The sequence below is a fragment of the Lycorma delicatula genome, chromosome 13, assembly GCF_047948215.1.
Source record: "Lycorma delicatula isolate Av1 chromosome 13, ASM4794821v1, whole genome shotgun sequence".
NCBI lineage: Eukaryota > Metazoa > Arthropoda > Insecta > Hemiptera > Fulgoridae > Lycorma > Lycorma delicatula.
In genome coordinates this window covers 40,400,067-40,415,634 of record NC_134467.1, presented here as the reverse complement: position 1 = coordinate 40,415,634, position 15,568 = coordinate 40,400,067, and the positions used below count along the sequence as shown (strand labels likewise).

The following is a 15,568-nucleotide window of genomic DNA, read 5'->3' as shown; positions in this document are numbered from 1 at the left end:
TAACTAATTTAGAAATGAAATAACTTTAACAATTAAAAATTAGTTTGAATCGATAAAATATTTCTTTTTAGTAGTAATAATTAATTTTAATTAAATAAATATCTAATTAATAATTTTTAACTCTATTCAAATAATCTCATATCAATCAACGCCATCTCTTACATTTTAAGAGAACTAACCAAGACCAGCATTACGTATATTGTACTTTCTAAAATTCAGCAGATTCAAACATTTTCTTTTATATTTTTAAATTTAACAAATTAATACATAATAAAAATTTCCTTTGTATACATTTAATTCACGTAGAATTGCTCATGTAAAAAAATTATAATAGGTTATAGTATATATAAATTCTGACCGAGGTTTATAATGATTTAAAAATAAATATTTTATTAGGATCAGTTAAGGAGAAAAATGAAGATAAATGTTATAGTTCAATAAACAGCCGCAAAAGAGGTAGTGATGATGAAAATGAAAAATTAACTTATAAAATATTCAAAAAATGTAAACAAGAAGAGAATGACAGTAATAATTAATAAACTGATGAAAAAAGTAGTGATGAAGTAATGGCTAAAAATGAACATTTACGTAACCAGCGGTATAGAGAAAGGCATGACAGAACAGTTTCTCAAAAAACAAAAAAAACAAAAAAATGAACGTTCTAATGAATTAAGAAGATTGCGTGTTCAGTTATATAGAGGAAGGCAAAAGAGCAATTCTTCACAATGAGAAATGTCTGATGAAAAAAAACACACGAAAAAGAATTAACAAAATTACTTGTACAAAAACATAGAGATAAAAAATTCAGACATAACGCGTCTAAAGAAGTTTTCACTTAAAAAATAAATTCTTAAAAATAAAATAATAAATAAAAAATAAAACTTAAAAAATAAAATTTTTTTAAAATTATTTATTGTTAAAACATATTTTACAATAAGAAGTTAATACTTATTAATAAATCAATATATTTAAATTAAAATAAAAAAAGTTAAAAAAAAGGAGATGAAATCTGATTTGAACCGATGTACCTTCCCCTTGTAAGATCCAAATATTACATTAATTAAAATTTTGTTTGACTATAACTCTAGAACCAATGAAAATAAGTACCACTTATGATATATCGTAGAATAGCTCTTAATGAGGGCTTATTACTGCAGTTAAGGAAAAATCTAAAATCCAAATTTATTTAGAGATCTGACTGTACACACATTTTTGGCGCAGTCGATTGCAATCAAAAGGGGAGGTGCACAAATAGATGTTACAACAGGCCTAAATAAAAAATTTGAACATCCAATCGTTGTTGAGTAAACGTAAGTCACGCCGAAAGTAGTTAAAATAGATTCAGGGATGTTCAAAATGGAGGATATTTCCGTTTAAATCTGAAAATCAAAATTTTTCGCGATTATAATATTTCGTTTACTTCGTATAATGAAGTAAATTCGAACAGAACGCAAGAATGGCGGGAGTTTCAATATTTCTCCCTGCAGATCGCAGAGCCTGGACAATGTCCCTTGTTGCTGTATCTTTCTATTATCGGGCGGATTTCATCGGTTATTTAGTGGCGGTTATAAATTTTTAGTTTTATTAAGGAGGGATTTCGTAATTTGCGTTTCTATCCGTATGGACCATCGTGAAATTTATTTACTGGAACTGACCGTGAGAGACTAAGCTTTTGAGCCTAGTAATCCCGGCGTAATTCCCCTTCAGTCCATCCGCTGAAATCCTTTCGGTACCAGCACCTATGGGCTAGCAGGAGTGCCCATAACGGAGCCCTAGTCATTTTAAGTGAGAAATGCGCCCCGTTCTCCGGAGTGAGTCACATATGCTGAGTAAATGAAATTGTGGTCTCTTCGTGGAACGTTGTGGGATGTTGTCTAGCTTTTTATAGTTTTAACAAAATTTAATTACGAAAATGGTCACTTGCGCGGCCGGAATTTTCGCGCGGTTTCCATGTATAGGTTATGCGATATAGAGGCTCCAAGGCCGGGTTTGTCATTTTTTTAACTGTCGTACAATCTCTTCACGGTGGTTTGTCTAATACGGTATGAGGCCGTTTTCTTATACCCTTGGAGTAGGCTCATCTCGGCAGATGTCCTGAAGATGGCAGTGTTCGGACACGGCCGCTCTCCCGAACAATCTGCGTGCCTGCGCCGCTCCCACCTCGGATACGGTGTGTAGTCCCGCATCGTAGCGAAGAGTGACTTTTCTGACGAACCGCGGTGTTCCAAATATCGTCCGCAACGCTATGTTTTGGACGGCTTCTAATTTATTTTGATGCGTGGAGTTCAACAAAGATCCCCATGCCGGGTAAACATATGTTAGAATTGGCAGGACGTATAGCCGAAAAATGAGCAATTTGGTCGCCAGTGGATATGGGCTGGCACTGTTCAGTACTGGGTATAGTGAGGCACTCACGGCCTTTACCCTTTGGGTCACATGTTCTCCTAAGGTAAGCCGTTTATCCAGGACTACTCCCAGGTACTTAACTATTTTCCCAAAGGGGATTTTCTCTCCTGAGAATTTCAGCTGCCTGGCTGGAGCACATGTCTTGTATGCCAAGAAGTAAATATGGATAATATTTTTTTACGATCATTTAAAGAGAATCAATCAAGAAAAAGTATCGACTTAAAATTGATAATTTTAAAAGTAAAAGCTTGTCTTCTAGAAGATAGAAAATGATCTCTTAGAAATTGGAATAAAAAATTTTAAAGAAGATAATTTTCAAGAAATAACTATATGAATTTAAAAGATTTAAAGTGGATCTAGACGGAAGAGGTAACAACAACACAAGAATCACAAAAGAATACAGAGAAAGGTTAAGAAGACTGTTCTGTGAGAGATGGCAGAAGATTAAAGCCTCAAAGGGAAAATCACTTTTTCAATATACATGCCCATACACGAGTATACGGGAAAAGATAGACTGTGAATTATATTTAATTCTACCACGTTGCTTCTCGTTTGTGCTTCTATACGTATATACATTGAAATGTTTGTTTATTGTATGTCAAAAGTGTTTGTTTATATGAAATATTTCAATACATACTCATAATAATAAAAGAAAAAAAAATAATTGTTTAAATTCAGTGTAAATGTAACATATAATAGAGAGTATCCCATATAAAACGCAACCCATCAATCACTCATCCATGAAATTACAAAAATCAAGCTTACTCCCCTACTCGTTTCTGAAATGGACTCGTCCAACATCTGAACATCACGGCGACGCAGTAGAACACTACCGATAGTAACAACAATGCAATCATAACGTTCAGTGTATTGCTAGAGAGACAAGATGGTGTTTTCGCTAGATGAACGCGTTTTCATTGTCGAGTCGTACTTCAGTACGAAATCAGCGGTTGCAGTGCAAGATTTGTTTCGCCATAAGTACCCAGATAAACCAGCTCCTAACAAAACATCAGTATTAAGGTCAGTCGCAAAATTTAGAGAGACCGGTTCTGTTAATAACAAGGAACTCAAAAGATCTGCGTCAGTGTTGAATACAGATACAGTCACTGAAATCAAAGACCGATTACTCGCCTCGCCAAATAAATCGATCAGACGTTTGTCTGCTGAAATTAATTTGTCTAAATCAACTGTTCATCGGGCGACCAAACAATTACAATTACGACCTTATCGCATTCAAACGGTTCATCGACTTCTTGTGCCCGACAAAGAAAAACGGCTACAATATTGTCACTGGTTCCGTCGATGTTTGCGCGAGGGAATTAATGTTATGGATTCGTTATTTTTCACAGATGAAGCACGGTTTCATTTGGATGGCTACGTAAACAGTCAAAACAGTAGAATTACACGAAAAACAATTACATCCGCAGAAGTCGGGCGTATGGTGCGCGATATCGCGGAAGAAAATAATCGGATCTATTTTTTTCGAGTACTCCATTAATGCAGAACGATATCGGGATATTTTATTTCGGTTCATTGCACTCTTGTAAGAGGAAGACAGATACTGCCGGCTACAACATGACGGTGCGACATCGCACTACGCAGGTTCAACTTCTGATTTCGTCGAGGAATTCTTTGGTAATCGTGTTATGGGTCGAGGCTTGTGGCCACCAAGATCTCCAAATTTGACTGCGGCGGATTTTTTTCTACGGGGTTACCTCAAAGAAAAAGCCTACAGCAACAAACCGCGAACACTTGAACGATTGAAAGTCAATATTGAACAAACTGTATTAAATATCCAGCCATAAACTTTGAAAAAAGTTGCAAGAAACGCTGTAAAAAGAATTGAAGCTTGTATTCAAGAAGATGGCGGCCACTTCCAACATTTACTCTAAATGTAAGGTAATGGATGGTAATAATAAAAATTACATTTACATTTACACATGCCTTTTTATTATTTCAATACCTACCAATATAAGGTTGGGTTGCGTTTTATATGGGACATTCTGTATTTGTGAAGAATACTGGATAAAAAAGTGAGTACATCAAAAGTGTAATATAAACAAAAACACAACTTCACTGCTTCAAACTACTTTCTTATTGTCAAGGTCTAATATACATATATACACTTAAATTTAGCAATATCGTAGCATTACCGTGTCTGCTAGTTAAAAATATATTAAATTGGTCTTACGTCCAAGTAAAATAAAGAAGACTGATATTTTATATTTCTTCCTATTTTCATAGTTATATAAATTAATTGCAAGTTTTAATTTTTTTTTATTTTATATAAATAATACTTGTTAAAATAAATAAATAAATTACCTCGAAGATGAACTAATATTTGTTTTTGATGATACACTAGGCAAAGGTCGTTTAACTTGATGTCGTAACTGTCGCAAATATTGCAATAAATCACCGCAAGGTATGTATTCCATTAACATGCAATACGGTTGTGAGATCGTGCAACAGCCTATAATATTAACAATATTTGGATGTCTACCCACTTTTTTCATCATTGCTATTTCGGCTTGAAATTCCTCTAATTCGTCTGGTGTTGCTTTATCTGTAAATACAAAACAAATATACAAACAAAATATAAGATAAAATAGTATTAAAAATTACACTTCACAGTGATATAATTCAAATTACTAATTAAAGTTTACTAATTCAAATTAAACTAATTACTAATTCAAATTTCATATAACTGTTACGTTCAATATATATGTCTCATGTTTCATGATACTTATGAATTAGTAAATAAAAGTCGTTACTTCTCTTCGTGTTCAGAAGTGGAAAGAGAAATGAGCATTGGTAAAATAGACGGAGCATACAGGAAAGTTAAGGAAACTTTTGGGGTACATAAATTAAAATCTAATAATGTGTTAAACAAAGATGGTACACCAATATATAATACGAAAGTTAAAGTCGATAGATGGGTGGAATATATTGAAGAGTTATACGGAGGAAATGAATTAGAAAATAGTGTTATACAGGAAGAAGAGGAAGTTGAGGAGGATGAAATGGGAGAAACAATACTGAGATCTGAATTTAAGAGAGCATTAAAAGATTTAAATGGCAGAAAGGCTCCTGGAATAGACAGAATACCTGTAGAATTACTGCACAGTGCAGGTGAGGAAGCGATTGATAGATTATACAAACTGGTGTGTAATATTTATTAAAAAGGGGAATTTCCGTCAGACTTCAAAAAAAGTGTTATAGTAATGATACCAAAGAAAGTAGGGGCAGATAAATGTGAAGAATACAGAACAATTAGTTTAACTAGTCATGCATCAAAAGTCTTAACTAGAATTCTATACAGAAGAATTGAGAGGAGAGTGGGGGAAGTGTTAGGAGAAAACCAATTTGGTTTCAGGAAAAGTATAGGGACAAGGGAAGCAATTTTAGGCCTCAGATTAATAGTAGAAGGAAGATTAAAGAAAAACAAACCAACATACTTGGCGTTTATAGACCTAGAAAAGGCATTCCATAACGTAGACTGGAATAAAATGTTCAGCATTTTAAAAAAATTACGGTTCAAATACAGAGATAGAAGAACAATTGCTAACATGTACAGGAACCAAACAGCAACAGTAACAATTGAAGAACATAAGAAAGAAGCCGTAATAAGAAAGGGAGTCCGACAAGGATGTTCCCTATCTCTGTTACTTTTTAATCTTTACATGGAACTAGCCGTTAATGATGTTAAAGAACAATTTAGATTCGGAGTAACAGTACAAGGTGAAAAGATAAAGATGCTACGATTTGCCGATGATATAGTAATTCTAGCCGAGAGTAAAAAGGATTTAGAAGAAACAATGAACGGCATAGATGAAGTCCTACGCAAGAACTATCGCATGCAAATAAACAAGAACAAAACAAAAGTAATGAAATGTAGTAGAAATAACAAAGATGGACTACTGAATGTGAAGATAGGAGGAGAAAAGATTATGGAGGTAGAAGAATTTTGTTATTTGGGAAGTAGAATTACTAAAGATGGACGAAGCAGGAGCGATATAAAATGCCGAATAGCACAAGCTAAACGAGCCTTCAGTAAGAAATATAATTTGTTTACATCAAAAATTAATTTAAATGTCAGGAAAAGATTTTTGAAAGTGTAGTTTGGAGTGTCGCTTTATATGGAAGTGAAACTTGGACGATCGGAGTATCTGAGAAGAAAAGATTAGAAGTTTTTAAATGCGGTGCTATAGGAGAATGTTAAAAATCAGATGAGTGGATAAAGTGACAAATGAAGAGGTATTGCGGCAAATAGATGAAGAAAGAAGGATTTGGAAAAATATAGTTAAAAGAAGAGACAGACTTATAGGCCACATACTAAGGCATCCTGGAATAGTCGCTTTAATATTGGAAGGACAGGTAGAAGGGAAAGATTGTGTAGGCAGGCCACGTTTGGAATATGTAAAACAAATTGTTGGGGATCTATGATAGTGAGGGTATACTGAAATGAAATGACTAGCACTAGATAGGGTATCTTGGAGAGCTGTATCAAACTAGTCTAATGACTGAAGACAAAAAAAAAACTTCTTTTCGATCATAAGCGAGAAGTACGCATTTTCCCCGCGTAAATTATAAACTAAAATCAAAATCACCTAAAAATTACAACAAAAATGAACATGAAAAAGGTTCAAAGAAATTAATTTTACTGCCGACAAAACTTAAACACGCAACCGGCCAAACGGTGAAAAATAATTTCCTCCAATACACTCCGGCTTGACAAATAAAATTTGTATGAAAATGTATGAATTCAAAATATATGTTTTCGCACGTGGGTGCCAGCAGAATGTGCTGAATCCAAAAACAAATTACTTTCTTCACATCTGCAAGAGGTTATCTAATAAAGTTTCATTATAAAAAATTTATTCTGATAACTTCATAAATAATTTTTATTTCTCTTAAACTACATACCTTATATAGTACTTCTCTATATAATTTCCACATGAAATAAAACATTTATCGTAACGATACATCAGCTTCAATATACCCTCGTCGTATTCTTCTGCCACCAGTCCCTTTAGCTACTGATTAATAGCTTTTATAAGTTCATCGTGAATCGCTTGACGCTCAAAAATCCTTCAATTTTCAAAAAAAAATGGTAATCAGAAGGTGCTAAGTCCGGACTATATGGTGGGTGATCGTAAATTTCCCATCCAAATGTTCTCAATAAATCACGTGTCGGACTCGCAACATGTGGACGTCCATTATCGTGCAGCAGGACATCGCCGTCGGTCAGCCGTCCACTTCGCTGATTTTGAATGGCGACTTACGTAGATTTTGCAGTAGGCTTCTCCATTTATAGTCGTTCCATGTGGCATCAAATCAATCAGCAATATGCCTAACCGTTCCCAAAAGATTATGAACATCAATTAGCACCCAAATGGTTGTGGCTTGACCTTTGTAGAACTGGTTTGTGATTGGAGATGACACCGTTTTCGGACGTTTCTTTCATTCATTATATTATCACGTACACAGCAATCAACTGTGTATGAATTTCAGCCGGCTTAACATTTTTATGGTTCATTTTATAACGTAATAACTCATACGTAATCAAATATACTACAACGCGACAACTTACAGACAACAACGCAGTGTATTCATTACTAGTGTGGCCATGAACCACACAGGTTCGCCAACATTAAGGAAAGAAATTTCCCAGTAGTCTTTATTTTAAAAATATCCCTGATAAATTACGGCAAGAATCAAATGCAAAAAACAAGATTTTTCCATCTTGCTCCAGCCAAGTGTGAATGAGTATATACAGTAATATTTTAAGATATATGAACTTCTAAAGCTGTCTGCAGTATCGGAAACTGGAGACATGTAAACTTTGATAGATCGCTCAAACTTGTGCGCTAGCACAGCTGTAAAGTATAAACTTATGAAGACTAAAATATTAAAAAAAACTTTTTAAAAACTAATCTTAAATTAAATGCACTAAAAAATAGAAAATAAAAAAAGGAATTAATATATCACTCTTACGCGCTAAAAGTAAAAAATAATTTTAGACGATATTTCAGAATGGATTTGACAGCAAGCTTTGATAGTGTTATGTAAGATTATGTGAAATTCATACCTACAACGTAAAAATTTGATGTTTTTGCTAGTTTTTTCATATGCGTGATGAATGGCCTAAAGAGTGGGGTGCTTATCTCATATCTTTGAATCCCACTCTTTAGGCGATTCATCACGCATAAGAAAAAATTTGTAAAAACATGAAATATTTAATTTGAAGTTATGATAAAACCGATAAAGAGTACCCATAACCGATGATATAGATGTGGAAATGAGAGGTATAGGATTTTACAAAAAATTAATTTAGAACAGAAAGGAATATAATTGGAATAGTGTAAAGGACTTGCATAAGAGTAGATAAATATTAGATAGTTACAATATAATATAATTGATTTTTAGTAACGAATTAGATTATTGAAAAGAAATGGGTGAGCGGGTGGTTTATTTTTTATTAAATTTCTGTTATAAAAACTTATCGTTCATATTTATTACAACTAAAAAAAGGTAAATTAATTATATATACAAAAAAAAAACATTCTTTCCTAGCATTGTTATCTCTGATTTGAAATTTAATTAACGGCAAAAAATATGTATCCAGTCTCTTTTTTCATTATTATTTAGAAAATCCCAATAATTAAGTTACAACATATTTACCCAAAAAACAAGCTCGTTTTTACGAAGTATGTGTTCAGTTTTGATTAAAATATCCTTTATAAGAATATAGATTAAAATCGTATTTCACTAACTCGTTAAGGGTAATAATTATATTTAAATTAGTGTGAAAAAACTAAAAAGAAGGAATTAAAAATATCCAATTATTTTTGCTAATAATTGAACTAAATTTCATCATGCTGCTTACCGGACTAAAGCGATATACAGAATGTCCCATATAAAACGCAACCCAATCTTATATTGGTAGGTATTGAAATAATAAAAAGGCATGTGTAAATGTAAATGTAATTTTTATTATTACCATCCATTACCTTACATTTAGAGTAAATGTTGGAAGTGGCTGCAATATTCTTGAATACTAGCATCAATTCTTTTTACAGCGTTTCTTGCAACTTTTTTCAAACTTTGTGGCTGGATATTTAACACAGCTTGTTCAATATCGACATTCAATCGTTCAAGTGTTCCTTGTTTGTTGCGATAGGCTTTTTCTTTGAGGTAACCCCGTAGAAAAAAATCCACCGCAGTCAAATCTGGAGATCTTGGTGGCCACAAGCCTCGACCGATAACACGATTACCAAAGAATTCCTTGACGAAATCAGAAGTTGAACCCGCGTAGTGCGATGTCGCACCGTCATGTTGTAGCCGGCAGTATCTGTCTTCCTTTTCCAAGAGTGCGATGAACCGAAATAAAATATCCTGATATCGTTCTGCATTAATGGTGTACTCGAAAAAAATAGGACCGATTATTTTCTTCCGCGATATCGCGCACCACACACCCAACTTCTGCGGGTGTAATTGTTTTTCGTGATAAACGTGGGGATTTTCAGCGCTCCAAATTCTACTGTTTTGGCTGTTTACGTAGCCATCCGAATGAAACCGTGCTTCATCTGTGAAAAATAACGAATCCATAACATTAATTCCCTCACGCAGAAATCGACGGTCTTTTTCGGTTTTTCTTTGTCGGGCCCAAGAACTCGATGAACCGTTTGAATGCGATAAGGTCGTAATTGTAATCGTTTGGTCGCCCGATGAACAGTCGATTTAGACAAATTAATTTAAGCAGACAAACGTCTGATCGATTTATTTGGCGAGGCGAGTAATTGGTCTTTGATTTCAGTGACTGTATCTGTATTCAATACTGACGCAGATCTTTTGTGTTCCTTGTTATTAACAGAACCGGTCTCTCTAAATTTTGCAACTGACCTTAATACTGATGTTTTGTTAGGAGCCGGTTTATCTGGGTACTTATGGCGAAACAAATCTTGCATTGCCACCGCTGATTTCGTACTGAAGTACGACTCGACAATGAAAACATGTTCATCTAGCGAAAACACCATCTTGTCTCTCTAGCAATACACTGAACGTTATGATTGCATTGTTGTTACTATCGGTAGTGTTCTACTGCGTCGCCGCGATGTTCAGATGTTGGACGAGTCCATTTCAGTAACGAGTAGGGGAGTAAGCTTGACTTTTGAAATTTCATGGATGAGTGATTGATGGGTTGCGTTTTATACGGTACACGATATAAAACAACAAAATGACTTTTTTTTTAATCGGTTAAAAAATAGACGAGTTATGGCAGAAAATTGATTTTGTAATTTTTTGTCTGTTTTCATGTCCTCCACTTTACGTTAAATTCGATTAAATATTGTTTTTATTTATTGTTAATTCTAGTATTGTATTTTTGTTGAATTTTTGAACCTTTCTCGACCTTTCTCGATCTATCTACCTCTCTAAAACGATCTCTCTTAAAAAGACTGGAGACTTGTGTAATTTCTAATGGTGGACACTTTGAACATCTCTGATTTAACTATTGTTAACTGTTTACTTACACCTCATGTTATTGTTTTTATTTATTGTTAATTCTAGTATTGTAAATTATTATCAAATTAAGTAATAATTTTTTTCATAATAATAAATCTATAATTAAAATAATAAAACAATTACTTGTGATATTCTTACGTTAATTATTGTAGAACATTAGCTGTACTTTTTTTTTTAATAAACAGTTGACCGTTGTTAAAAGTTATAAGAGATGTTCAAAGTGTCCACCATTAGAAATTACACAAGTCTCCAATCTTTTGAAGAGAGATAATTTTAACTGTTTAACCTACCGGGTTGGTTTAGTGGTGAACGCGTCTCCCCAAATCAGCTGATTTGGAAGTCAAGAATTCCAGCGTTCAAGACCTAGTAAAGTCAGTTATTTTTACACGGATTTGAATATTAGATCGTGGATATTCTGTCGATATTAGATCGTGGATATTAGATCGTGTTCTTTGGTGGTTGGGTTTCAATTAACCACACATCTTAGGAATGGTCGAACTGAGAATGTACAAGACTACATTTCATTTACACTCATACATATCATCCTCATTCATCCTGTGAAGTTATTATATGAACGGTAGTTACCGGAGGTTGAACAGCAAAAAAAAATCTTAACTGTTTAAAAATTTCGGAAGTATTCCTATTCCATTTTGGATTCTTTGTTGAAGATCTTCAATGCTGAATTAAAAAAAACCAATAATATTTTTCAAATGGCCCCATAGGTAGAAGTGAAGAGGATTTAAGTCAGGTGATTAGGCAGGCGAGGGAGTTGGTCTTCTGTGGCCAACAATTTTTCATTGAAAGTTTCATGCACGAAATCTGATACCGACTGACTGAAATGTGCTGGAACTCCATCGTGGTGTAATCACATATTTTCTCTTAATTATAGAGATAGATCTTCCAAAATATGTGGAAAATTTTCGGTCAAATGAGCAACATAATTTTCTCCATTTAAATGATTTGGTAGAATGACAGGACACAAAAGATAATCATTAAAATTTTCTGCCAATATGTTCAGGGAAAATCTTTATTGATGGCTACTTTGGAAGGTATCATAAAGATTCTTGTAGCTCCAGATACGCTGGTTGTGATATTTTTGAACATCATTCCTGTTGAAGGAATCTTAATTTTTACATTGTTAATTAACATGATCAACAATAATAGTCGCTGTGTAAAATTATTCAAATGAAAATATAATATCAATTGTTTTATTATTATTTAATATTAAATCTTATTGTGAGAAAATGATTATTTAATTTGATACTAATTTACAATACTAGAATTAGAAGCGTCTTGGTAATACAATTTTAAAATCAGAAAACAAATCAGGATTTAAATACCTTTGCAAATTACAAAATGACGGCCATGTTTATTTTTCAATTTGTTATATTTCCCTAAATATTATTTTTATCAAAATTTTATGTTATTTATTAAAATATTAAGCCTTTTATTTTGAACAAAATGAAATATTATTTTTTTAAATCGATAAACAAATGGTCGAGTTATGGGAGAAAATTAATGTTGTAATTTTGTGTCATAATTATTAGGTCAATTATTGTGAAAAAATGATTAATTAATATGATACTAATTAACAATAAATAAAAACAATTAATATTTAATCTAATTGAACGTAAAGTGGAGGACGTGAAAACAAGACACACAATTACATCATCAATTTTCTGCCGTAACTCGGCTATTTGTTAACCGATTTTAAAAAGTAAAATATTATTTTTTTCAAAATGAAAGGCTTAATTATTTTGTCAAATAACATAAATTTTTATAAAATTAATATTTACGGAGATATAAAAGATTGAAAAATAAACATGACCGTAATTTTGTAATTTGCGAAGGTATTTAATTTCTGATTTTTTGCTAATGTTTAAACTTTATCACTAAAAGGTTTACCAAATATTAATGTGATTCGTTTACCCGAACTTGAGAGGTAAAATTTTATATAAAAATAATAAAATGATGGACAGGGGGAAAACGAAATAGAAATCGTCATTTTTTGTTTAGTTTTACAAGTAGAATCCGAAAAAGTATAGCCAGCCCACCATTTTAGAAACACTCTGTATATTTAAATAACAATAACGATATAATATTCAATATAACAATATAATAATTAAAACAAAGCTTTCAATTGAAAAATTACACTTACATTAATGTGAACGATGAATTTGATGTGCTTTTTGCAAAATTTTCTGTGGACCATCTACCGCCCCTTCCGAAGGTCTCCAGCGCCCACAAGGGGGCGTTATCGTCCAACTTGAGAACGAATGATTTACAGCTATGATTTCAGAAAAATAAAATTAATGTTAACTTTTGGTTATTCTTGCATTTATATCTAGTACGAAGTTAGCTGTCGTTAGATTTCGGGCAAATCCAAATCAGTTGAGAGTTCCAGCATTCAAGTCCTATTAAAATCAGTTGTTTTTTAACACGAATTTGAATACTAGATCGTTGATACCGGTGTTCTTTGGTGGTTAGGTTTCAATTAACCACACATCTCAGGAATGGTAGAAATGAGAATCTACAAGACTAAACTTCATTTACACCCATACATTTCATCCTCTGAAGTAATACCTGAACGGTAGGTAATTCCTGGAGGTTAAACAGGAAAAAGAAAGATGATTTCAGGCAAATCTACCTGTTAACTAAATTTTCATACTCCAGTATTCCTCAAAAAGATACCATTACATTTTGAGACTATTTAATAATAACAAAATATAATTTATCTACGTACATTTTAATTTTTTTACTGCAACCGTTGTAAATCCAGGTAAATTTCCAATCGCTTCAGCTTGAGCAAGAAATACTCTACCAAATGCACCTTTTCCTATTTCTTTACCAAGAATTATTCTTGAATAACTTATTTCAAAATTATCAGCTTCCCCTTTCGCCTTTGCATCCTGAAAATGAAAAATAGTTTAATATTAAAAATAATATAAATTAAACAAAATTATTATAACTTTTTTTTTTAAATTTCGGTTTTCAGATTTCGACAGAAATATCGATTTTGACCATCCCTGAATCCATTTTGGCTAGTTTCGGCATGACGTCTGTGTTTACATATGTATCTCGCACGTAACTCAATAACGATTAGCCGTAGAATGTTGAAATTTTGGATTTAGGACTGTTATAACATCTAGTAGATCTTCTCCCCTTTTGATTGCATTCAAATGGATCAAAAGTGTCCAAAAATGCCCCAAAAGATTTGGATTTTGGATTTTTTTTAACTGCAGTAATAAGCCCTTATTCAGAGCTTTTCAACGATATATCACAAGTGATACTTATTTTCATTAGTTCCAGAGTTGTAGCCAAAAGAAATTTTAATTAATGAAATATTTGGATCTTACAAGAGGAAGACATATTGGTTCGAATTCAACTTCATCTCCTTTTTTTTTAATTTAAATTTATTGATTTATTAATAATTATTAACCTCAGATTGAAACAAAAAATAAATTACGATAAATAATTCAATAATAACAATTAAAAAAAAAATTAAAAAATATCAAAAATTTCACTTTAAAAAAATTTTACATACTTTTCGTTAAAAAAAAAAGTGTTTATGTAATTTAATAGGAGTACAACGAAGTCATGTGGTGTATTTATCAGATTTTTTAACAAAGGATAATACACATATATTATTTAGGGAAATGGTTTGAAAGGTTTTAGAAATAACAGACTTAATGTGCACGATGAACGTTCGGGAAGGCCCTCGATAATCACCGAAGACTTGTTGAAACGCGTCGATGATGAAATCAGAGAAGACCGTCGCTCAACGATTTCTCATCTGACCTTGGCGATAACCATGGATTTCGTATTACACGCCAGAGAGAAAATGGCATTCAATTGAATGGCGTCGTGCTTAATCATCAATTAGACTAACAAAGGTCAAACCATAGCTATTTGGATACAAACTGATGACCACAGACTTTTGGAATCGGTTTGGCATACTGCCTAATCGACTTCATGCCACGTGGAACGACTATGAATACAGAAACCTACTGCGAAACTCTCTCTACATAAGTTACGGCGCGCCATTCAAAATCGGCGAGGTGAGCGGCTGATCAACGGCGTCGTCCTTCTGCACGCAAATGCACGTTCACGTGTTGCGGGTCCGACACGTGATTTACTGAGAAAATTTGGATGGGAAATTTACGATAATCCACTGTATATTCTGGACTTAGCTCCTTCTGATTACCGTTTGTTTGGGAAATCGAAATAATTTTTGAGTGGTAAGCAATTCGCGGGTGATGATGAACTTAAAAATGCTGTTATCAGTGGCTAAATGCACTGGCGGTAGAAGAATACGACTAGGGTATATTGAAGCTGGTGTATCGCTACGATAAATATCTTAATTCATGTGGCGATTATATATATATTTTTTTTGTGATTTGACTGGTTTGATGCACCTTTCCAAGATTCCCTATCTAGTGCTAGTCGTTTAATTTCTGTATACCCCGTACATTCTACAACCCTAACATTTTTTTAAATATTTTCCAAACGTTGCCTGCTGCACAATTTTTTCCTTCTACCTGTCCCTCCAATATAAAAGCGACTATTCCAGGATGCCTTAATATGTGGCCTACAAGTATGTCTCCTTTTTTAACTACATATTTTCAAATGCATCTTTCTT

At 33.0% G+C, this 15,568-nt stretch overlaps 1 protein-coding gene across 1 annotated transcript in view; it reads right to left on the bottom strand.

Annotated features, from left to right (window-relative positions):
- LOC142334063 (fibroblast growth factor receptor 1-like) overlaps nucleotides 1-15,568 on the bottom strand; it is a 99,312-nt gene that overhangs the window by 50,190 nt on the left and 33,554 nt on the right. Inside the window, exons 6-7 of the mRNA XM_075381731.1 lie at nucleotides 13,673-13,838; nucleotides 4,729-4,969 (exon numbers count right to left, since the gene is read on the bottom strand). Of these exons, the coding sequence (XP_075237846.1) occupies nucleotides 4,729-4,969; nucleotides 13,673-13,838 (407 nt within the window). The remainder of the gene's footprint in view (nucleotides 1-4,728; nucleotides 4,970-13,672; nucleotides 13,839-15,568) is intronic.